Source organism: Protobothrops mucrosquamatus, unplaced genomic scaffold (assembly GCF_001527695.2).
Source record: "Protobothrops mucrosquamatus isolate PMUCROS unplaced genomic scaffold, P.Mucros_1.0 scaffold_52, whole genome shotgun sequence".
In the NCBI taxonomy this organism is placed as follows: Eukaryota; Metazoa; Chordata; class Lepidosauria; order Squamata; family Viperidae; genus Protobothrops; species Protobothrops mucrosquamatus.
Genome location: NW_015386128.1, coordinates 102,669 through 128,839, shown reverse-complemented (window position 1 = coordinate 128,839; position 26,171 = coordinate 102,669). Strand labels below are relative to the sequence as shown.

General features: G+C 37.1%; 2 protein-coding genes across 2 annotated transcripts in view; one reads left to right on the top strand and one right to left on the bottom strand.

Annotated features, from left to right (window-relative positions):
* Positions 1 to 26,171, top strand: part of ACSF2 (acyl-CoA synthetase family member 2) — a 59,096-nt gene that overhangs the window by 15,376 nt on the left and 17,549 nt on the right. The window contains exons 5-10 of the mRNA XM_015811731.2: positions 2,357 to 2,475; positions 5,010 to 5,172; positions 7,982 to 8,077; positions 8,572 to 8,720; positions 9,865 to 9,956; positions 10,951 to 11,027. Of these exons, the coding sequence (XP_015667217.1) occupies positions 2,357 to 2,475; positions 5,010 to 5,172; positions 7,982 to 8,077; positions 8,572 to 8,720; positions 9,865 to 9,956; positions 10,951 to 11,027 (696 nt within the window). The remainder of the gene's footprint in view (positions 1 to 2,356; positions 2,476 to 5,009; positions 5,173 to 7,981; positions 8,078 to 8,571; positions 8,721 to 9,864; positions 9,957 to 10,950; positions 11,028 to 26,171) is intronic.
* CHAD (chondroadherin) lies at positions 15,430 to 25,638 on the bottom strand. The gene is made up of 3 exons (XM_015811672.1): positions 24,859 to 25,638; positions 15,749 to 15,912; positions 15,430 to 15,580 (listed from the first exon to the last, which is right to left on the bottom strand). The coding sequence occupies exons 1-3, from the start codon at positions 25,636 to 25,638 to the stop codon at positions 15,439 to 15,441; spliced, it is 1,086 nt and encodes a 361-aa protein (XP_015667158.1). The 3' UTR covers positions 15,430 to 15,438.

Here is a 26,171-nt window from a genome sequence, read left to right as displayed (position 1 = left end):
TGATGACGTATGGGGGAAAGGACAGGGAAATAACTAACTATGGGGAGAAATGGAAGTATCTGAAACTTTTTAGTTAGGTGGTGGGAAAGACATCTCTCTACCTCCTATAGCATTGGCACTCACCATGAATGAGTGTAGAGTTGGCAATAGTTAATCAGGATACTTAAATTTTATATGTTTATACATCCATTTTATAACTAGAGCAGTTGTGAATGTCAGGTGCCAGGAGTACTCAACAGAGAGCAGTGTTACACTCAGTTTGCTTATAAATGTCTGGCTAGCAACACCTGATTTAATGCTTCTCTGCTCAGATCCAGCTAAGAGGTTATTTTATTCTTAATTTTGTAATGCCAGTTAACTATAAGCAAAGAATGATCTTATCTTTTCATATGCTAGTGCTCTGATGCCAGTCCACAGAGAGAGTCTAATGACTTTCCATGGAATATCACTGTTACTGTTGATGTAGAAACATAAGGAGCATCCAACAATAAAAGTGTAGCATGGAAATGTAAAGCAGTCTCTATTGTATGAAATGTTAATGTTTGCTGCTCATTGTGCAATCAGCTAGTGCCTAAGGATATTTCAGGGAGCCAAAGTAAACTCTGGTGTTTAACATGGGAGTCAGGTGCTTTTCAGCATTTCCTAATAATATACCTCATAGCTGGGCAACCCATGACCCTTGATCACAAAGGAATAGCTGATGGAGCCAGGTGATGTGGCACCCGCTTTCCCCACTAGTCAGCTGATCTGGACTGCTTGTTTCCTGCTTCAGTTAGACCACCACTGTGCAGGGAGGCCAGTCCAAACTATGCCATTCAACTTTCTTATCCTTAATAATGGGGGATTAAAGCTGTTAAATGGTTTATAAATAAAATTAATCCTATTAGGATTAAGAGGCCTCCATATCTCACTCAATAATTTAAAATAGTGTTTTAATGCCAGGGCATCTCTGAATTTTCCCCAATGTCCACAGTATTGTCCCTAACCCAATATGCTGGGGTGGTGGTGGTGGTGGTGTTGCAGAGTTGCTGTTTCAGCTTCATGATTCCATTATTTTTTTTTTGTTTAGCGTCTCTTCCTTCCTCTCCATTCCTATTTCTTGTGGTTTGTTTGCTAGCAATTCCAATGGCTATTTGCCAGTCCCACTTTCTGAGTGTTGAAAAATAAGAAGCATAAATCATGTAAGACCTGGAATATGTATTAGATTTGATAGGTTCTATGATTGTTTCTATTTCTGTGGTGCTCGAGGAAAGCAATAGAATTACCCACATATTCCAGTGCTGCTAAGCACAGTATAAAAATTGCTGTTATTTTCGTAGTCCAAAAACTACTTTTATAGTCTAATCTCTTTTTCAGAGAGATAAGCTGCTGACCAATTTAACTGTGGGAGGTGCCAATCCTCTGATCTTTCACTATAAGCTTACATAGCAGTTAATTTCACTGAATTCATTGGGGCATATTTCAAACGAACCATGAGCTATTTAGGGCAAAATCTGTACATACACATTGGATAGTGAGTTCCATTCAAGACTGGGCCTGCCACAGAGGGAAACAAGATCATTCTTGACCATGCCAAATCTCTAAGAATACCTCAGACTTACATTTAGAGGGGGGAAAGAACAACCAGCATTTGGGATGGAACAGAAATAGTATACAGGCACTGGATTCATATAATTTACATTTAAGGCGAGTTGTTTATAACACAACCTATCCAATGCATTGGAATCAAAAATGTCATCTTGGTAAGCTATACATACATGAGAATAATCTTATTGGTATGAATAAGATTTCTGAGTAAATTTCCATAGGGGTCCTTTCTAGAAATAAAATTTTACTGGATGATAAGAAAGAATTCAGAAAATGGAAGTTCTTTTAATACATATAACATTAAGACTTTCTTCTGGCCAGTGTTTTCCTTGTCTCATGAACTAAATACTTTGTACACTGTAGTGTGTAGCATACACCATGATTGCTTTTCGTATGGATCAATCTGTTTGAAATTGGTGGTGGAGAAGTTCCTCCTGCATTTCAGAGGATTCCACTCTATGAACTAACTGATCCTTCCAGATTAAGGACCCTCTAATTAACATTATAACTAATATTTGGAGAAAGTGGTCTTACCCTGAACTTTACCGCTCACTGAACAGTGGCCTACAAATGACAAATCCAGGGAGACACTGATGAGTGTGGAATGTTAAGGTTCTGTGTGACTTTCCCACAATATAGTGCATGAACACTGCACTATTTCCAGGGAATTTCGACAGGGAATTTTCTTCACTGTTTTCTATGCAGTGTGACTTTGTTATATAGCTTGGTTTGCAAGCTATTTTCTTTCTTCTTATGTGTATCTCTGTAGGTTGGCTGCAAAGCACTTGTGTTCCCTGCCCAGTTTAAAACTCAGAAATACTATGAGATCTTGAAAAATGTATGCCCAGAATTGGAACATTCTAATCCAGGAGCATTGAAGAACAAGAAGTAAGTTTATATATTGTGCCTTAGAGTGTTGTTTCATTCCAGCATTTAGCAGTCTGAGGGAAATTAATGTTGTTGGAGCATGTGCATTAACAAGCTACAAAAAGTTCTGCCTCTGGTTTGTATTATGTACCATGTTTTCTTTCTTGTTTGTGAGGCATTAGTTGAGGACATAAAAACTTGGATTCACACATGGTGCAAATAAACTATAATGTATATTTGTGTCATAGTAGGTTTAGCTTTAAGGGCATAGTCTGTTGTGTGATCCTAGTCTATAACTTTGCATTTAACTATGGATCTCCACAGGAACTGTCTCAATATTTATGTGAATGTACATATGTTCTTTCTCTTTTCAATTTAATTATGATCTAAATTTAATTCAATTTAATTATGATTGAAAATAAATGTTAAATACTTCAAAGGGCTTAATGTGAATAATAAGCAAGACAATGTTCATTTTTTCAAAAAAAAATTATTGAACACTTTGTCTTGATATAATAATGGGCAAAGTTCATAAACATGCAATCCTGGTTCAGTTGGTCTCGCTCATATACATTTATAATGGATCAGTGTATTCATTAACTGGTTCGGCACTGACAGATGTTGATACAGCCACTCCTTTGACCTGGGGAATATTCTTTTTCTCCTGGAATGAGTAAATGAGGATAAAGTCTATGATCACAGTTACTTCCCAGCCTCTTATGGGTTCATTAGACATATATTTTTATAAAGCCAAACAGATCTGACAGGTCTGATGCGGAATTTTGTATAGCCAAATATTCCTTAGATCTTCATGGTCATGTGAACCTGGATAATTTTAACCTTCTTGCCCTCATTCCTCCAGTAGGAAATGCAAATTTCTATGCACAGACAGCCAGTTACTTCTGCCAAGGAAGGTTAAAAGGGCATTCTCTTTGTATATTCTACATAACATTGAACATGTACAAATATTGCAATACTAACCACATTTTTTTTAATTCTGTGTTAAGACATACAGAGATAAATGGAACTGAAAAAACGTTCTGGTTTATTCCAGTCTCTTTTCTGATAATCTAAACTGCTGCCCACTCCATTTTGGAGTATCTTACATTTCTTTTTAAGAAAAATATATTTAGTGGGAAAGTATTACAATAGCATATGGGTATTATTAAAAAAATATTGATATTTAAAAAAAAATAAAGCATGGTTGTCATTTTAGATTCCAAACAATGGAATTTTACAAAAAAACAAAACCAAATCCAGATCCCTTCAGCTTTCTGAAGAACTTGTTATGGCTATGAATTCCTAATCATTTCTCCAAATCTATTTATTTTCTCTTAATCTATTCTTCAAAGCACCTGAAGGGAGGACAAGAAGCAATGGATGGAAATTAATCAAGAAGAGAAGCAACCTAGAACTAAGGGGGAATTTCCTGACAGTTAGAACAATTAATCAGTGGAATGACTCCAGAACTTGTGGGTACTCCAACACTGGAAGTTTTTAAGAAGAGATTGGACAACCATTTGTCTGAAATGGTATAGGGTTCTTACTTGAGCAGAGGGTTGGACTAGAAGACCTCTAAAGTCCCTTCCAAATCTGTTATTCTGTTATTCTTTCGATTGCCATACAAATAATGGAAATCTTGTTTTCTCCATAAGGGGAAATCATAATCTCATTATAGCATATAAACCATCATCAGAAAAAAATCCTAATTGTATATAGGAAGTCCTTGACTTACAACCATTTATTTCATGACCATTCAAAGTTACAGTGCTTATCAACTTTACAATGAGCCTGGCTGTTCCCATCTTTTTCTTCATTCTATGGTGGCCACATAGCACGGAGGGATTGGGGCTTGGCCACGTGCTTCACTTGTCAAAATAATCTTCTGTCCTGTGGGAACCAAGATCATCTACTGCTCCCACAAGCAGAGACTGGGCATTGTATAAGAAAGCCCGCCAAAGGAATGTATTGGGGAACGTAGTGATGACATAGTTTTGTGGGTGGGACATTATACTTTGTAATTTCAGACTTGGTTTCACTTTTGATCGTGCTGATACTTTGTAACTAATAAACATGTTCTTTGAGGAATTTCCAAGCCTCTGAATTCTGCTTTATTTGTCTCTGTTTATCGGAAGTTGTACTGAGAAAAGTGACTTATGATCATTTTTCACATTTACAACCATTGCAGAATCTTCATGGTCACATGATCAAAATTTGGATGCTTGACAACTGGTTCATATTTATGACAGCTGCAGCGTCCTGGGGCAATGTGATCAATTTTTGCAACCTTCTGACAAGCAAAGTCAGACTCACTAACAACCGTGTTAGTAACTTAACACTTAACAAATGTGGCAAAAAAGGTCATAAAATAGGATAAAACTCACTTAACAAATGTCTTGCTGAGTAACATAAATTTTGGGCTCAATTGTGGTTGTAATTGAAGGACTACCTATATTTGATTTGACCTATAGTTTGAGGATTTTATTCCTTGAGCTTCTTGAGAGATTGAACTCTCCCTTTTGTCATAGAAGTGACTGGATGTTCCTTTGTATCAGATTACCAGAGCTTTCTGTTATAATCTGTGCGGATAGCAAGCTACCTGGCACATTCTCAATGCAGGAAGTGATGCAAGCTGGAGAGAGCAGCCACAAGAAGGAGCTACAGGAGATTCGGAAGATGCTGATCAACAAAGAACCTATTAATATTCAGTTTACTTCAGTAAGTACTATATCAACTGCTATATATCTTTTCCAGGATTAAAAAAAAATGGAGCCCATGATGGTCAGAGATAGGAAGCTTTTTTTTTGTCAAGCGGAATACATTGATACTTAGAATTTACTGCAAAGAATTATTAATAGTGATTTTTTGGGGGCCATAGGGCTCTTTATAAAAACATAGTTGTTGTATATTAAGAATATGCAAACCTTCTGAAAGGGGTATTTTTGGAACATATGTATATGTACATGTACAGGTAGTCCTTGATATACGATTGAAATGGAGACTGCCTTTATGGTCACATGTCGTGGCAGTCATTAAGTAAAATGTTTCACCTAATGACCTCCATCCCTGCTCTCCCCAATGAAATTCTCCAAAGCACCTGAGGGCAGGACAAGAAGCAATGGATGGAAACCAAAAGGGAAGCAATCTAGAACTAAGAAGAAATGTCCTGAAAGTTAGAATAATTAATCAGTGGAACAACCTGCCTCCAGAAGTTGTGGATGCTCCCAAGAAGAGATTGGACAACCATTTGTCTGAAATGGTATAGGGCTTCCTGCCTGAGCAGGGGGTTGGACTAGAAGACCTCCAAGGTCCCTTCCAGATTCTATTCTATTCTATTCTATTCTATTCTATTCTATTCTATTCTATTCTTTAAACAAACAGGCCTATAATTAAGTGGAATGTGGGGGGCTTCCTGGGCCGGCTAGGGGGGAAGCCGCTGGAGGCCTAATACAGGCCCAGGCCCACCTGCCCTTGCCCACCCAAGGCCTCCTCCACCCGAAGTTGTCCCATGTTCTATTTCCTGTCCCTTGAGTCCCAACAGGTCTTTACCCACTCCCACTGGGTCCTCCCAGGCCTAATTCCCACCCTCCCAGGCCAAATACCCTTCTCTTCAATTATCTTTTGAAGAACTCCAAGGTCTTCCAGACCATTGAATGACTTGCTTCTTTGCATGGCTGGATGGCATGATTCTGAAAGGAGCTGCCATTTTATCTCACCCCGAAAATGGTGGCTGCATTTGGGTTTCTAATGCACGTCTTGCGGACAAACCGCTTCATTTTGCTACCCTAACAAGGTCTGCACATTGCTGCAGAAATGCTTCTGAATGTGGGAGGGACAAAATGGTGGCTGCATTCAGGTAATTGCTGTGTGGCCTGGAGAAAACTGCTTTGTTTTGCTACTTTAACAAGGTCGACCTCTCTAAGGCAGAAAAAGAAGCAGTTTGTCTGTTGGCTGCCATTTTGGCCTGCCCTCCTTCCAGAACATGAAATCCTAGAGCTTCTGCAGGTTAGTGTGGTGCATGATGGGCATTTGGGAAGGAGGTCCAAATGCTGCATGGGGGGGGGGGAGAGGCAGGGAGTGCTGCAGTAATCCTGTGGTGGGTTGTGAGGGTAAATGACTGCAGGGCTGCTGCAGCCGTCATAACTTTAAAATGGGGTCGTACGTAGCTTGGGGAGGAATCTTTAGTAACTATGAATGTTCATTAAATGGCCTATCATACCTTGAAGATGACCTGTATCTCATTTTTCAGAGTCTGAAATATTATGACTTTTGAACTGAACATGTGGCTGTATAATATTAACTTCAAAATATTTGTCAATATGGGGAAGAAAAAGTGCTATATAAAAGTATACACAAACTTAAAATATCCTAATCCATGAATGTTTCACTGCCTATTTGGGTGTTTTTGGGGAGGAGGGCTACCCCTACATCTTTTTGGTCATATTTTACTTTAGATCTAGGAGCATTGGACCGCATGGTTCAGTGTTGTTAACAGAATGACAGTAGTTGTCCAGACTTGTAGACAGTTGTGAATGGAACCTCTCTAAGCACAACATGTGCAATGTTAGCTAGGAATTTCTTTTTTGAAATTTAGACACATTTTCCCAAAGCCTCTAACCCTGAAGTCCAAAAGTAATTTAGAGGTTAGGAATCATTCCATATAATATATTTCACCCGCCTTATGCAACATCTTTCCCCCCCCACACACACACACAAGTTACTTGACTTTTGATATTCCAAAACGCCCTCAGATTTGGTTCTATGATCAGGTCAGGGCCTCCCCCAGAACTGGAGGCTTGTCTAAACAGTTTCATTGCTGAGGGAGCCATTTTTAATTCTCCCTTCACCTATGCTTGTATTTTTGGTTTTTAAGATATTTACTACTTTTTACATTTGCATTTTGCTGTTTTTATATATTTTTTGTTTTGTCTATTGCTGTGTACCATCCAGAGTCATCTTCAGTGAGATGGGCAGCTATATAAATTTGATTGCTTATTTATTTATTTCATAATAATGCCCTATTATGAGAAGAACGTAGGCAATTTATAACTTGATCAGCAGAGAATTGCAACCATATAAAAGAAGAATTTTTAGACAAAAGTCAAGGCTTGAGATCCAAAGATTGAAATCCGATAAATTTCTGGAAACCACTAACTCCTATGTGAGAGAGGCTATACTTGGTTTCACATATCTGTGCCTCTTTTCTGCCTGTTTGAGGATTAAAATTGTAACCCTCTTTTCATTCCTTTTTGGAACCAGAACCAACTGTCCTCTGTTCCTTCTTTTTTTCCCCACTTTCAGTCCTCTTTAGATGGTCTTTTACACGTTTTCTTTCTAACACAGTAGTTGTTTGAGCTATGTGTGACTCTTCCTATCTTTCTGAAACCTGGCCTGATCTTGTATTAATAAGATTTTTCAGAGTTGTGACATCACTATAGCATTCCATTTTAAAGCAATTGATCTCTTATAACTTTTATAGTGTGCTAGGATCATCCTAATTAGTAAATAAATTCTCTCTTTCCTTCAGGGAACAACAGGAAGTCCCAAAGGAGCAACACTTTCTCACTTTAATATTTTGAATAATGCAAGTTTTATTGGTATAAGACTGGGACTACATGAGTTGGTAAGTCTTCTCTGCCTGCTGTTTTCTTTATGTACAAAATGGAAACTCTTCAAATGCTGTCTCTACAGATAATATATTACAGTTTTCAAAATACAATTTGAAGATTGGTAACCTTGGTGTTTTTCAAAGAACTATATAAGAATCAATCATGTGTTTTTGCCATCAGATTTTAGAAGGCTTGGTCTTACATACCACCAATGTGAATTTCTTATAGGATATTCTTATCCTGTAAATGTTTCTGACTTTTCAATTCTAGGGAACATTTTACATGGAAATTCCTATTTAAAAATGAAACTAATATTCTATGGAAGACTAAGAACTGAAGAGGTCCAGCCTGCCCTTCCCTCCTCCAGTCACTATCCCATTTGTGTAACTCCAACTCTCCCTTTGTAAATCTCCATGAGGGATTCTTCTTGCTTATGGCATAAAAAATTATAAACATGATGATGATATTGGAAGATGATTCACTGCTATCTTGTTTGTTTTGACCCTAGGAAACTCGTTGCTGTGTCCCTGTCCCTCTCTACCACTGCCTAGGATCTGTAGGAGGGTGTATGGTGATGGCTGTTCATGGTGTCTCCCTTATTTTCCCATGTCTCAGCTTTAATTCCAGAGCCAGTCTGAAAGCTATAGAACATGAAAAGTAAGAATTTGGCTGACGTTATGTTCTGGAAAGAGTATTAAAATTATAATTATTTGTATTACTAACTAGTTAATACTAATTACAGTTACCCTTAATTTAGACCTTTGCTACCCTTCCTCCATCTTGTCTCCATTTTGCATCCTTTTCTCTTCTTTTGAGACAGAGCTGGAATGTCTTGGTCTCTTCTTTGTGTGGACAACCATTAAACATGCCCAGGCAGTTATTTGATACCTTTTTCCATCTTCTCTCTCTTCCCTGAAATATGAATTTTGATTTGATATTGGAATCCTGGTGAACAGTTACTTAAATAAGAGCTAGGATTGTGCTGCAGCCACCAAAAAAGCCAGTGCAGTCCTAGGCTGCTTTAATAGAGGGATAGAATCAAGATCACTTGAAATGTTAGTACTGCTTTATAAGGCCTTGGTTAGGCCACACTTGGAATACTACATCCAGTTTTGGTCAACACAATATAAAAAAGATGTTGAGATTCTGGAAAGAGTACAGAGTAGAGCAAAAAAGATGATTCGGGGGGCAGAGGCAAAAACATATGGAGAACGGTTGCAGGAATTGGGTATGCCTAGTCTAGTGAAAAGAAGGACTAGACGCGACATGATAGCAGTGTTTCAATATTTGAAGGGCTGCTACAAAGACGAGAAGGGTCCACCTATTTTCCAAAGCACCAGAAGGCAAGACAATAAACAATGGTTGGAAACTAATCAAGAAGAGAAGCAATCTAGACCCTAGAAGGAGAAAGTGAGAACAATAAACAGTTGAACGGCTTGCCTTTAGAAGTTGTGGGTGCTCCGTCACTGGAGACTTTTAAAAAAGACTGGACAGCCACTTGTCTGAAATAGTATAGGGTCTCCTGGTTGAGCAGGGGGTTGGACTGGAAGACCTTCAAGGTCCCTACCAACTCTGTTATTCTGTTCTATTCTGAAAATCATGCCAATTATACGATATCAGGTTTTTTAATTGAAATGTAGGACTTAAAACGCTTGCTTTATTTGAAAACTCATTTTTTTTCTATGAGAAAACAGTTTTCTACAACTACAGAGGAAGAACACTTAGCCCTGTAGCTAAGTTTGATTGGAAAAATCAGTTGTGTTTATTTCATCAGCCTGTAATTCTTTGTCTTTCTTTGCAGATGCACCCATGTGCTTGGCACTCCAACAATGTACATAGATATGTTAGGACAGCCTGACTTTGCCAGCTATGATCTCTCAAGTCTTCGAGGAGGTGAGTAAAAGAATCCAGATGTTGCAAAGCAAATAATTTAATCCTTTTTAATTCATTAATAACTTAAATTCAAATAAATATATTTGCATATTTTACTGCCTTTGTTTAAACTCCTCCGATATGAATGGCATTTTATGAACTAAACTCTTACTTGTTAGCCTTTGCTATCACTGAAAGAAATACATTTATAATGTGATTTGATTTAATATGCATCTTACTGACTGCATATTTCCAGCAACATTTTCTAAACAGGTCTATTACACATGCTTATCTGAGCCTGACCAGAAATGAACTCTCAGGTAGAGGTGCATAAATCATTTCCAAATCAAAGCATTCTGGTTTCTGTTCTTGTCTGGAAGTATTCAAGCATCGTAATGAGTCATTCTGACCTAACCAGAAGCATTTTAATCTTAAAACTGATCATTCCAATTGGAAAATCAAATATCAAAACATTGCTACTGGAATGTAGAGAGGTCAGGGGTTTTTAAAAGCCCAGCTCATACTGTTTCTTCACAAGCCCACATGCAAGATGACACATTGGAAAAATGCAGCCAGCCAGATATGTGGCTTGGACCCAACAGAGTAACCCTAGGGAGCCCACTTGGCATTTTCCTTGGAAGGTTTACTTATTTTGTGTTTCTGTTTTACTTATTTTGCTATTTATTTCTCTATTCACCAGTGTGTGGCAGTAGATGCTAGGCATTGGTTGCACTTACATTCTGTATCCATAGGAATTGAAATGCATGGAAGCACCTCAAAGCAAATATTTGCAAATACAAATCTTACATGGGAGTCTAACTAGTTGCCTTCAGATAAGCTGAGTCTGCCTACTTTGTATTGTATATGTAATTTGGCTGTGCTAAAATTTCAAATCTAATGGGAAATATTGTATTAGGGATACTATGGAGTCTATAAAGAATGTTTGTATTTTAAAATCTGCAATAATTTTAGAATATTCTTTGAAGACGTTTCTGCCTTTTTTTTCTTCTTCCAGGGGCTATTGGGGGTTCAACTGTGCCTCCTGAAATCATGAAGAAGATTATCCAGAAAATGAATATACAAGATATAGTAGTGAGTCATTTTTTTCTATTGCTGAATTGTGTCGTTTCCTTCTGTGCATATTGTAGATGAGCGTGGGATGTTGGGCTTGACCTCACAAAAAGCGTTGCACTGTGGATGCTGCATGTCAAGATGAAGAGATAACATGGTTTGCTTTGACAAAGTCACATTCCCTGCCTGTAGGGATAACTGCAAAAGTCAGAAAACGCTTCCACGTTTGTGCTCATACATTATATGTAGAGAACTCCTTGAAGTTTTCCAAATTGAGACAGATGGCTTCTTTGCTTTGTTCTTGAAAGCCAGGGGGCAGCATTGCTTCATAAAGCATTTTGGGAAGGAGGGACATATTTTGCTGGTGCTTTCATTGAAGCAAACCATCCCTTTAAAAATCTCCCACCATCTTTACTATCTTTTTCTATAAATGTTTTTCATTAGCTTTTTAAACTATTAAATATAACCAGTGGTACAGCTAAACTGGAAACAGAAAGTGTAGCAGGATTCTAGAGGAAAGAAGACATCTGTATAAATAGCTGCAGGGACCTACTGTAGCTCACTGGATGGGCAAGAATTAACACATGTTGAGATTGGAATGATTTGACGCTTACTTGGAGCTTACTCTGACGCTTACTTTGCTTCCACTTTCTCTCAACTAAGGCTAGGACTGTTCATAATTTGGTAAGTGCTGATTATAACCCCAACCAATGTGCTTCCTTTGGATTTTTTCATTTCTTTGCTAATGATCATAGGAATGGAGGCTTTTTAGAATCTATGGGTTTATGGGATGGCATGGGGCTACATTTGGAAAAGTCCTCTAATTTCTGTCTGCCTCTCTTTTTGGCAAGAAAGAGTTGCTCTTCCTTTCTCCAAATGGCTAGAAACTTTACTATTGTATTGAAAGTAGAGGGACCAAGCCTTGAGAAAAAATGGGAAGTGATGAGATGCTGTCTTTCTCAGGGTAATTGTATAAGGAAGAAAGGGGACTTTGCTAGGACCTTTGTTAGTGGTGTGTAACCAGCCAATGTATTGGCATTTATCTTTTCTTGCTTGTATATATTAAGCCTTCCCTCTTTGTCACTAAGGTCATGGATTGTAATGCAATGTATACATATTTTTTTTCTCAGATGAACAATAAAGAGGATTTGTTTATAAAATCCATGTTGACTCACATTTCAGTACAATTAATAATGTGAAATTTTGATTAAGGATTAAGATCTTGAATATGATTTGGCAATATAAATGCAAGTGAGTCTCTTTGGACTACTAGACAACCATTAGAGACTCTAAATTTCAGTTATCTGATGACCAGATATTTTTCTCTGTCTACTAAATATGAGAAACAAATGTATATATATAGATTTTGCTTGATAGTATTTATACTTCTCTGCCAGAATAGCTTTATAAAATTGGGAAATACTATAAGATCAGGAATATACTATAAGATCAGGAATATAGTAATCTTTGTTGTCAGAATTAGCAGATAATTTATCTTGCAGAAGAAAAATACACTGCATGGAAACTTGATCACTTTGTCTTTGCAGCAAAAGCTTTATACAGAAATTGTACATAAGAAAATATATAATTTGCTTTCTGCATAGGAGTAAGAGGATAAAAATCCCCTTAAGTGTCATTTACATTCAGTAATGAATAAATATATATTTTTATGAAACTTTAGGATTACAAATGCAATTAAACTGAAATGGTAGTATTGTAAAACGCTTGATGATAAATCACAGTCATCTTGCCAACTATAACAATATTTCTGAGATAAACAAAGTGAAGTTATCATTTTTTGGCATGTCTCTGTTCTCTTCCATCCCATTTTTCAAATTTCCTACTTTAAAGGAAAAGTCTTCTCTGCATCAGCCTGTTAAAATACCCTTTATAAATGGGCTGAAAACCCTATGTGGGTGCAGAAAGGGTGCTGGCTAATATATCAGATTTTACATTGGCCCTTCTAAATCTATAGCTAACTAAATAATACAGGAAGAGTGAACGAAGGTCAAGTTTCTTGAGAGACAGCCTGTTATATTGTTTTTAAATTAAAGAGACCTTATTCACAGGTGTTTTTTTTTTAATTTGGGAGGGGGAATACATCCTTGTGCAGTCAGTTTTCTCTGTATACTGGAATTAAATTGAAATTAAATCACATTTCACTAAATAGGCCTTTCTCATCATAAGTACCAGTAGCATTACAATCTAATTCCATTTTTAGGTTTTTGATTTCATAAGATATCCTGATTCTCTTTTATTCAGTTTGATTCTTCTATTGTAAATCACCAACTTCCTCTTTTTTATGAACAGATCATACATCTTTTCTCTTTAAAAAATACAGGGCCATCATTTAACTTTCTCAAGTGGAGAAATACTCTGTTCAATGAGCTGAACCTTAAGAATAATACAGCATATGTTACTTAAGTTTATCAGGTCAAAAACTTGTCATATATCTATTTTTAGTTCTTATAACATAGAGGATGGATTTGAAATACAAATCTAATTTTGTTAGCCAATCTGTAACGTATAACTATTTTGCTACATACACCGCCAATCAAAACATGTAAGGCACTACCTAGCACTATTAATTAAAATTCATTTATTCTTATTTTTTCTACCAGTTTTTTTTAATAATTTGAAGAATTAAATAATTATTCCTGTTATCCTAGAACTGTTCTCTTAATTTGCTTCCAGACAAATAGCTCCTAGTAGAAAGGCATTGCTGCTCCTTATATTTCTTCGTTTAAAGGTTTAGGTTGCAAAAATATAGAAGACATAATGAGAAAACACAGAAGGGTTACAAATGGAAGACAACAAAAAATAAGGATATCATCTCTTAATTAACTAAGAATTAGATAAATAATTCATTCGGTATCCAAATACCCTAGAAATGAAACGAGCTGTGAAATTGTTGAAGACAAGATCACTGCAAAGACCAGAGCCACTATGCAGGTCCTCATGGTTTCAGGCAAATTCTGTTTAAAATTGATCTGTGGGAAGGAAAAAAGCTATGCTTTTTAAGCCTGTGTTTTAGCTTCTATAATTTGGTAAGCAAATTGAGAATTCCCTAGTGTTCTTCTTTTCTCACCCTTTCACCCTCAAAATACAATTTCTAGGCTTTCCTGAGCTCAGAGATCTAACTTTTGAATGATATATTCTACATAAGATGCTTCTGTAAATAACTTATACACCATTTATCTAATCTAGCACACTCTCATCGCTTTATCCATGTTGACAATCTCTATGAATAAAGTAAAATAAACTAATGCAATTCTTTCAGTTAGAATACTAACATGTTCTAACATGCAGGGAACCTTTTTATGCTTTCTGTTCATTTCTTGATTGTTGGAAGGCAAATCCTGGAGATCAAATGGCTGGCTGAATGACAGCAAGAAAGATGACAGTATTATACAGGCAAGATCTCATTTGATTTGTTGTAGCTTTGTCATCATAGGTTTATGTTTCTAAAAGTATCATTTAAAATAATATTTATAATATGGGGGGGGGGGGAAACTGTATGGTAGACTCCATCTGAAATCTGCCTGTAGCAGGATATAGATATGTTTCAGATTTGTTGTTTCTGATAGAAAGGAGTTGTTTAGGATGAAAGACTTGGAAGGCATCAGTACTTTTCTGGTTGGTTGGTTGAAGTGAAGAGTTACCTGGACTTACTTTTCTGGATCCTGTTCATGGGAAAAAGAGATCTTCTAAGCAAGAGAAACAACAACGAAAATAGTTTAGTGCCTTCAGTGGTTCAAAGGAGTTCACATTCTTTATATAATCTTTAACCTTTCTAAATAATCCAGAGAAATAATTCATTAATACTGTAGATGAAGAAAAATTGAGGCCGAAGAAAGTTCCTTGCTTCATGATAGGAGCAAGTTTTGCCTTCAGTCTTTCACTGATTATGGTATTCTATGCTCACAACTCCTAAGATATCAAGAATTGTGGTAAGCTAATTTTCATACCATACAATAAAGTATTGGGGTTTACTCAGAAGTATTCAGAAAGAATTCCTCTGTTTTTCAACTGTTGCTTTGTTTTGGAGACAAATCAGGTCAATTCACACTAACTTAAGAATTACATTGGCGTTCTAAACGGGGTGAGTTATTGTAATGATCTGTGAGAATGTTTTTGAGTGATAGGAGAAAAAGAAAGAGGAGGAGATTAGGTAACGGTCAGATAAAAGGCAGCTTAGCTCACAGAAGAAATGGGGCACAGTATATGTCTCAGTAGGGACCCTCCCTAGTTTCATGGACTTGTAAAGATGAGGGGGGAGAAATGTACCTTCAGACTTGCAAAATTTGTAAGATCTTATTGTAATCTTACAATAAGATAGTGTTAGTCATGGTTGGCACTTCTTGTCTAGACCACCTCTAAGGGTTGACAGGTATTTAACTGAAAATTCTGGAAAAAAACCTGAATTGCCTGCTTAATGGCGATTTCCTTTTTTGGATCTCTTAGAGGGAAGTTTGCAGCTACGGAGCGCAGAAGTGTCTCGAATCTGCTGTCCTCGAGTCTGAGGAGGTGATGCACAGACTGCATCTGGGCGAGTACGGGTAGATCCCAGCCACCTAAAGAAAAAAAAAAATCCTCAGAATCACCCAGGAGAACATGGTTAAACAGATTTTCAGTGTGGCCTTTCATGTCCTTTATTAATTCATTAACTACTATCATTCCTTTCTCCCCTCCCCAAAATACTTTTGAGGAATTAGCAAGTTGGGTGAGATCAGTACTCTTACCTGCGCAAAGGTGCTAACTGACAAGAACAGTGCCAAGGGTTATTGGACAGGGAGAGTGTCTCAAGACGAGTGAATGGAAAACTCCTAGGTAGACTGGAAATTTTGTTGTGCTCTATATGAACATTCTTCAGTGCGGTTGTTCCAACAAATGCTTTATCTGAAAACTGAGGCAGAGGAGCAGGTAGTAATAACAGTAAATAAGTTAAAATCATGCTTATTCTCTAACAGTCAATTTTGGGTAGTGATCCAAAATTTTAAAAATTAAAGGGAGGGAAGGCAAAACCAAAGCCCAAAGTCCAGTTGTTTAGGGGATGGGAGTCAGGAGACATTTTAAGAGATGGGAGTCAGGAGACGAGACCAAATGGAACACTCTTTCCACTTTCTGCTACTTCACACAACACGTTCCTTGATGCAAATCTACCTCATGGGATATACTATAAATATATGGAAAAAAAATCATATATGCCAAGGAACAATGACAGGTCCTGATAGTCACCTGCCTAACATATGAAATGGTCCACATTTCCATTTGTTTGAAGATACAGTAATCACTCTTAGGAAATAAACACCATAATATTGAGTTGTATGAGATGTTCTCCACTGTGGTAAAAAAGAAACAACATGGGTGGGAATGTGTTGAAAGGCTAAAACTTGTCGGTTTGCTAAATACTTTTCTTTGGTTGTGTGCCCTTTACTGTTTTAAAGGAAAGGTGTTCTTCAACTTCTCCCATTTCTTTTTAGACATTGCTTCATCCTAAACCAGCAAAAAGGTTTTTTGGCTTCTAGAACTGAAATCCTTTCTGGCATCCAGTTGCCCTATATAGAGAGAAGAATATTTGTGGAGACTCAAAAGGATTGCAGACTTGGTCAGAATCCAGTGAACTCCCAATGGAAAGTTACACTTGGCATTCATGTAGAAGCAGCAAGGCGAATTTCCAGATGCTCAGATTCCTCTCCCCTGTCTCTTGGTCCTCACTGGTTATTCATTAATGCTGAAGAATCAAAATGTTTACATCCTAAAGTCTTGGCTTCAAAAATTTAGTTCTCCTGTGGAATTAGGATGGCAAAAATAAGGGACTTAAGACAGCTATTCCTACTCTTTTTCTGCTAAGCCTATCTCTCAGTATTTATTTAGTTTGCAATAATTGTTATAAACATAGCACACACTCTCTTGGAAGTCATTTATATAGATATGAACTTATTGATTATGACTTCCATAATACTTTTATTCTGCCCACTTGATGTTTTTTCAGGCAAATAAAATATACACAAAGGTTCTACTAGAATGTTGGTTTTTTTGTCTTATAAGCTTCTTACTTCATATATGGAAATTTATCAAGGATTAGCAGACTATAAACCTCATAATCTTCCATGGATGTCCCTTGTGTTTTCCCACTGCTGCTTCAGTCCTTTTTTATCTTTTCACAAAAAGTCTGATTAAGGAGGAAAGAGAGAATAGTTGCACTTTTGATCAAAAAGCAGCTAAATATTCCAGAAAATCCTCTAAGTTCCCATCCCATTTTTCAGATCACACATCTTTTTAACATCTGAATATCAGAGAGCTCTTCTCCCATTCCAGCACTTTAACAATAAAATATACATCTCTTCTAATCTGATACCATTATCAAAATCAAATTATTCAAAATACTGGTTTGCTGTAACAGCTGAATAATTAACATTAAGGAATTTCCAATTGTACCTACCTGAATTTTTTCTGTGAACCATCACTGAATGAATCCCAGCAGATTCTATGTTAATTGTTGGTAGCATCTTTTTTCATGACGGATGTGAGAGCAGATATCTAAACCTTTTAGCCAATTGAAGATCGTTTGATCCTTTAAACAGTTATATTTTAACCTATAAATCTTCATTTTGCATTTCAGAGGCAAAAATGCTGTAATTCTGACTCCTTTGTGTAAGTAGAAAATGACTGGGTTCATAGGAGATTTCAAACCTTTGCTTCCTATTCTTACAGCCAGGGCTTTTTTTCTCATAGAACGCCCAGAAAGGAGTTCCGGCACCTTTTTTGGATGGAACCTTCTAGGGTAGGCAAGGCGGGTTGTATGACGTGTGTGAGTTTTGGCACCTTTTTTTTTTTTTTTTTTTAGAAAAAAAGCACTGCTTACAGCCATCATTTGTCTTTCATGCGGTTGCCTTACTGGGCATCCATCCTTAACTTCAAGCTGTGGAAGAGACAGGGAGCAGGCAACCTATGTTACCTTTCTGGCAGTTAAGAAGCTCAATATACAAAATTTGAAAATATTTGTATAAAGCTGCTTCCTGGTGTTATAGAGGTATATCTATTCAGAGTATTCACTCTTTTCTTGGGCGATAATCCAATCACACAATAAAATCAAGATCTATTTTTTAAAAGACAAGATAAAATTAACTCGTTTTAATTTTTTTAAGATTAAATTAGCATAAACTCAATATTGTAGAAGATGAATTACAGAACTGCCCAAATTATGAAATAGCAGTTTGGTTAAAATAAACAAAAACATTAAAATATATAGAAAAAATGTAAGATGGAATTAGCTTGTCACAGATCTCTCAGAAATTCCAGAAATATGTTGAGAAAAAAATTCCAAAGGGTTATTCCAAATTAAAAGATATAATATTATAGTACAGCTAAAAGATAAGAGATAAATCCAATTTTCTAATTTTTGCAGACAAGAACTTGGGAGGATGAGACCTGATTCAGTTGGCTCTACACACAAAGCAAATTAAACCTAGTGCAGATTCTTGGTAAATCATTTTCACTCTTCGCTACAGAAATAGAAACTCAGAACTAGTTTTATGTAGTAGTTAAGACATCAGGCTGGAAACCAGGAGACTGAGTTCTAGCCCCACCTTGGACACAAAGCCAGATGGATCTTGAGCTAGTCATTCTCTCAGCTCTAGGAAGGAGGCAATGGCAAACCACTTCTGAAAAACCTTGCCAAGAAAACTGCAGGGGCTTGTATGTGTATTTATAAATACCACTGTGTATTTATGTTGTGTATTCACTCTCCTGGAACTGAATTCCTTGTGTTATGTATCATAAATGTGGCCAAGAGACGGTTTTGATTCTACTTTTCCATAGTCACAATTAGTCATTTTCACCCAATTGTTAAAATTATGATGACCATAATCTATGATTTGTTTGGGAAAAAAGCCCACTTGAAACTATGATTTAAAGTGAGAACAACCAATGTTTTTTACTTGGAATATTACTGTGTGTATTGGATAGCTTCACAAATCTCTTTTGACAATATTCTACTTCATTAGAACAAAATATACCAAAGATGTGGAATATGATAGTAAATCCCTGCTAAGGAACTTCTTGGTAGAATGGATTAATCATTTTAGATAAGAGATAAGATAACCTTTATTGTCATTTTTTACTGTGGGCACACTGGCACACATTAAAAATGAAATTCTGTTGCCTGCTCTCAAAAGTGTACACATACATAACACACATATAAACCTGCTATATACAGCCTATGTATATACCTACACCCTTACATATAAATACATATAAATATTAACAAATACATATAAATAATTTACATTATTTTGCACAAGATCCTAACCATACTTGCTAAAATCTGTCAACGGTAATGTATTGGCAATAGAATTAATAATTAAAGAAAACTTTCTAGCTTGACTATTGCCTTGGGGCTGATTCAGGCTAATTCACTGTGCTGCAGAATTATTTCCATGTTATGCATAAAACATATCACTTAAAGCCTTTAATAATTGTTTTAAGTGATTAAAACAATTCTTTTTCATTAGGTCTGTCATCCACTTGTAAAATGATGTCATGTTAAAAGAAAATTCAGCTAGCTACTGACTATATGCATTGAGAAGAGATACTTAGTGATCAAAAATTTGCTGTGAGAAATAGGTACTTGTGAAGTTTAGTGCTACCAGTTTGTCCTGGAAAAGTATATATACTTTCTAAGCCAAAGCAGAATAAGCATGTAAGTTTGAAGATTAATCCTGCAGGAAAATCTAAGAGGAAGGAGTTGTTTTTTACGTTACCACAAGAGCATGGATATCTTGCCTCTGACTTGCTTTATTTGTTTATATCCCACTTTTATTATATTTACAAATAACTTAAGACCACGAACATACTTAAGATACCTTCCTCCTATTTTCCTGACAACAAGAACCATGTGAGGTGACTTGGGCTTAGAAAGAGTGATTGGCCCAAAATCATGCAACTGGTTTTCATAGCCAAGGCAGGATTTGAACTCATGGTCTCTTACTTTCTTAGCCACTAGACCAGGGGTGTCAAACTCACAACATCACATGACATGTCACGACATATCGTGATTTTTTCTCCATTGCTGGCAATGGGGTGGGCATGGTTTCGGCATGACGCATCCGGTCCGCGGACTGGCAGTTTGACACCCTTGCACTAGACCAAACAGGCTTTTCATCCTACTGTAGTAGCATGGAAGATACCATATCTTAGAAACTTCCAACATACTTAGTGGTTTCTAGGATAATGTGATCATATGTGGCTGGTACTAAAAAAATCCAGAAATTTTGGGTGCTTCATCACTGGAGGTTTTTTTTTCCTTAAATGGGATAACCATTTGTCCATAATGATATAGTGTCTCCTGCTTGAGCAGAGGGTTGGAGTAGGACCTCCAAGATCCCTTCCAATTCTGTTATTCTGTAACTACTGTAGAATAAGATCAGGTGGAGGAAACAATAATAAAATGCCTTTACAGGTAGAAGAATAGGATATAGCTGTCAAACTTCAAAAATTCTCATTTTGTTTCAGCCATTGTTATCTTGTATCTTGCCAATAGTCACAGGTGGGAGAGGGGAATCATTGGAATGTATGTGGAGTAGCTTAGTCTGGGAAGAAAGGCTATTTAAGATTGTTGCTAGGAAACAAAGGATTATTCTCATAACAATTATTTTGTGCTTAATTGGAGAATATGACTTGCACTGTCAGAGGGAAGGGGAGTTTTTATACTTTTAATTTATTGTTCTGGTGCCAAAATGCCAAAGTTGTTTTTCAACTCGTTAGTGCCGGTATGATGTGCCCAATAAAGTTTTGCATTAGAGCTTGGAATGTCTCCAGTGTACTTACTTTGTTGGGATCTTGTTGAAATCACCATATTGGGAAATGAAACAATAAAATACCTGTGAATTGCAACTTCATATTGCAACTCAGTGGTCATAATGTCACTAAGATAACTTTTGCTTTCCCTTGGGCTGCTTTTGTGTCTCATTCATTTAAGACAAAAAGGGAAATCATAATGATTGATACTGAAAAAGGCAAAGTGCTGGTATACAGTGAAGATCAAAATGTGATCAATGATTCTGCATTGCAAGAAGTCATTCATGCAATGCACATTTCTTCATTCTTGAATATCTTTTTGTTTAGAATAATACTTTTGCTTCATTTTCTTTATTTTATTGTGCACAATGCCTTTTTCCACAGAAGTCTTTTGGAAACGCTTTATTGTTTCATATATATCTGTTATGTGAGACCTTTTTTATGATTATATTCAGATTCTCATTAATTCTATTCCAAAATTCCCACACACTCTTCCAAAATGCACAGAATTGTGAGCAAGTTTTTAAGATTTTGTAAATGAAGAAAGATCTATGCTATCATCAAAAAATCTCTTATTTTGGCCATGAATGAATTCTTCCCATTCAAGTTCCCTCCACTTTCTAGCTACCAGCTTTAAAATCTATCATCCTACTGTATGTCTGGACTTTATTTTGCTTCTTAGCATTCTAATTTACTAAGCTTTTCATTCTGCCTTCACTTTGTGTTATCCATTCATTGAGCTTCTGGGGGATGATTGTTTTGCTGGTTTAATGCACTTGGACAACTTCAGCATGGCACTAAAGCTGCTGGAAATAGTACTTCTTGTTCACCTGGAAGGCTTCCACCCTGCTGCTTCTCTTTAATGTGGTTTCTTGTTCCATCAGGGACATAGTATAGCCAACATGAGGTCATTCCATTTCCTATTTACAACCAGATTCTCATATATCATGGTTTTGCACGAGGGACATGATTCATTCATTAAGAAGACGGGGAATATTTTGTTGCTTACTTGAACATCCCTCTAACTTTCCAGAGAGAAAGGACTTCTTTGTGACGTGCTGTGAGGTTTTCTTTGAGGGATGATCAATAAACAAATCCTCCTTAATAAAGTATAAGATTGGGGAGGAAAAAAAAGAGGTAGATCCTTGCATGTGCTCAGTTTACCTGTCTCCAGTGTTCTCCAGGCTGTACTATCACCCACCTCTTTTTGAAAGTCACTACATTTTACCAGCAAGTGGTCAACCCAGTATTTTAAGAACAGAGCTTAACTCTCTGCACAGCAGTGTGCAGCAGGAGCCAAAAAAGCTAATACAATCCTGGGTTGTATAAACAGAGGCATAGAATCAAGATCATGCGAAGTATTAGTACCGCTTTATAAAACCCTAGTAAGACCACACCTGGAATACTGTAGCCAATTTTGGTCACCATATCACAAAAAAAGATGTTGAGAGTTTGGAAAAAATTCAGAGAAGAGCAACTAAGATGATCAAAGTCCTGGAGACTAAAACATACAAAGAACGGCTGCAAGATTTGGGTTTGGCTAGTCTAAAGAAAAGAGGGAAAAGGGGAGACATGATAGCAGTATTCCACTATTTGAGGGGCTGCCACAAAGACGACAGGGTCACGTTATTCACTAAAGCACCAGAGGAAAAGATGAGAAACAATGGTTGGAAACTGATCAAAGAGAGAAGCAACCTGGAATTAAGGAGAAACTTCCTGACAGTGAGGACAATTAGCCAGTGGAACAGCTTGCCTCTAGAAATAGTGGGCGCTCCATCACTGGAAATTTTTAAAAAGAGGCTAGACAGTCATTTGTCTGAGACGGTATAGGTTCTCCTGCTTGAGCAGGGGGCTGGACTAGAAGGTCTCCAAGGTCCTATTCCTATTCTATTCTATTCTATTCTATTCTATTCTCCTCACAAATTTTCTTTCTTTCCTTCCTTCCTTCCTTCCTTCCTTCCTTCCTTCCTTCCTTCCTTCCTTCCTTCCTTCCTTCCTTCCTTCCTTCCCTCCCTCCCTCCCTCCCTCCCTCTTTTCTCTCTCAATACAAGTATGTGTATGTATTGTAATGTAATGTAATCTCACCCTAACTGCAGCATGAGCCTAATTCTGGTGGTGTTGCCTTCATCTTTTGAAGGCAAGAACACTAGGCTTATGGCCAATTTAAACTGGGAAAGACAGCTGGGCTTTGTCAGCTGGGCAATGCTAGTTTTATATACATACATACATACATACATACACACACACACATTCTCTACATCTATTTTTATGTATACACATGTACATGCATGTATACACATATGCACATGTTCTTATATGAAATATAAGAGAGAAAGCAAGGAATAAATGGAACAGCATTAAGGAGAAAAAGATAAAAAATATCAGATTCTGTTTCTAGATACAGTACTAGATTTATCACTTGCTAGTAAGATTTAAGCTCATGAGGACATTGCAGGAAAGTTATTAGGTATATTCATACACCAGTTTTAGGGATGTGAGGAAGAGCCCTTAACTAATAAATCATGATTAAATCTCATCTAAGACTGTAATAAAATATTTGCTTATTACAGTTAGGCAAATCATATGTAGCATGAAATGTAAACTCGGTCCATTTGTGTGTGTGTTTGTGTGTGTGTAATTTGTTTCAAGAAAAGAAAACTAGGTTATAATTATTTCCTTTATTTAGGTCAGCAGTATGCCAGCTACTATATAAAACAAAGACTGATGGATGAATGCTCACAAACAATATTTCATAGATGAGATAAAGGCAGCAAGGAAAAGAGGAGATGAAATGAGTAGCAGGTATGGAGGAAAGAACAAAATTGTGAAAGTGAAGGACAGCAAAACAATTTGTTTAGCTTCTCTTGCAGTGAAAGAAAAAACGTGTAAGTTGAGGACCGAGATAGGTGATAATATAAATTTGATAAGTAAAATAAATACAGTAAACAAGCGAACAAGCACAATGCAAGACAGAGAATGTGTGTTTGCTGGTTTTTTCCTGCCCAGATTAGTTTAATTCCTCAGAATCTAAATATGGAGAACTACTTTTATTGAATAAAAAGCTATGTACTTGACTCCCAGTTTGCTAATTATAAGCACTTTTCTCTGACAGAGACTAATGGTTTTGTGTACAGCTTATTAAATGGACAAGTAATACCTGTGTAACTGTAGCCTTTTGCTCCAGAAAAACATTTCTTTTAGTTTTGCCTTCATACTGTTATCTGATTACTGTTTGCAGACATGCTGGCTGGGGAATTTTGGGAGTTAAAAGTACACAACATCTTAAAGTGGCCAAGGCTGGGAAACACGATTTAAGGTCTTCTATCCTTTTGCTTTCATCTTTCCTCTTTAAAACCAGCAGAGACTGTGTTATTGAAAAGTGATGGTCCCTTAGTCTTTCAGCTCTGATACTACAGTACCAAGGGTGAACAGAAAGGAAAGAAGCAGGGGTTTTCTCCTTTTCCTCAGTTCCATTCTTCTGGGTCTCCTCACCATAATTGTGACCAGGCATAATAGTCCAATTTGGTCCCATTCTCTTTGCCCGTCAGAAGATGTCTCCAGTTTCTGAGGACATGTAAAGAACTATTTCAAGGCAGACACAGACTGTCTATGGGGGGAGGAAATGGGCCATTCCTTTCTTTGTAACTTAACTTCTGTTTTGAAAGACTTCCCCCCCCCCCTTTGATTGAGAGTTATATATTTTCCACCACTGATAGATCCATTTTTAGAACCCCATATAACTTAAAGGTAAAGTTTTAATTCTCCTGCAATGTTTTCTCTAATTGTAGTATTCTATTTCCTCCCCCCAGCCCAATTCCCAAATTGGATTATAAGGAAAAACTCAGAATAATGATAGTAGCATTCATTCCTGTTAGAGAAAACAAAAGGTTGTGCTTGAGAGTTTCCCTTTGAGGTATGGACTGAATCTGTCCCTGCCTGTATAGAATTCATCCCCTATTTCTTGGTTATGCTGACAAATGACAGGATTTGACAAATAGACAAATGTATACATTTATACAAAAGAAGACAGAAAGCTCTGAGAAATTCTTACCTTTTCTAATCCCATGTTGTCCAAGCGGAGAGTCTCCATGTACCTTCCAAAAGATTGGAAGGCTAAATCTGGAATGAACTTTATTGGGTTGTTTGAGAGCTTGAGGTCTTCCACCACCCTTAATTTGCTCATCGCAGCCACTGGGTAGGTGCTCAGCTGGTTCTTATCCAAGTGGAATATGGCTAGGTTTTCCACATCCTCCAAGGCCCCAGGTTGGATGGAGGAGATGGAGTTATTAGAGAGATAGAGCCAGCGAAGGTTCTTAGTACCATGGAAGGCTCCTGATCTCAGCTCTCTGAGCCTGTTGTTACCTAGCTGCAGGATGAAAAGATTAATCAGTGGAGAGAGGAGCCCCTTGGGCAGGTCAGATATCTTGTTATGATCTAGGTAGAGGTAAGTAAGTTCTATCAGGTCATCAAAGGCTCCCATCTTTATGGTACTGATGTCATTATTTGACAAGTAAAGGTAGACCAGCTGCTTCAGACCCCGGAAAGCTCCACTGGAAATTTCTTTGATGTGGGAATGTTGGAGGTGAAGAGATACAAGATTTTTCATCTCTCTGAAACCATTGGTTGGCAGCACAGGGAAATTGTTCCTCTGTAGATTGAGAAGCCGGGTCTGCTCGGCCACTTTGGGAATCCTTCTCAATCCAACATTGTCACAAATGACATGGTGGAGGTCTCCTCCATGACAGTGACAATTCTGAGGACAGGCCTGAAGAACAGGAAGAAGACATATAAGCAAGGCGGTGAATTTGAGCAAGAGATTTGATGGGTCCATGTCTACAGAGCTGTGGTAGATGTGCAGGAGGAGGGAGAAGCTTGAATGAAAGAGAAAGTAAGTCTGCAGCATGTTGAACACAGCCCTATTTATAATGCTATCAAAAAGAAAATCCTTCCCACTAACCGCAGCAGTAGCCAGATGCTGGCTTGGAAGTAACTGTTTTCAGGAACCTGGTGTGACTTTAACCCTTTGAATCAAGCAGACAGAGAGGATGCCTGATTTTCTCTTTTCATGGCTTTAGTGCTGGTGATGTTTTCTTTTCAAGCAAATTATCTGAAAAAATAATGTACTGTATATCACTTGCAGGAATTTCAATTTTCCTTAGCTATGTGCACAGAAATTAAGGCTGTCCCCAGGTCCTTGATTCTTTAGGTATTGTGAGATTTCTTGTTCGGTTTAAAGTGACGGGTATAAGAACCATGCCTTCTAGAAAGAAGCAATTTGAATTCCCTCACCATGAAAAGCACATTGAGGGGAAAATCTCATAATATATTTCATCATACACATTTATTGGTTTCTGTGAGTGCAAT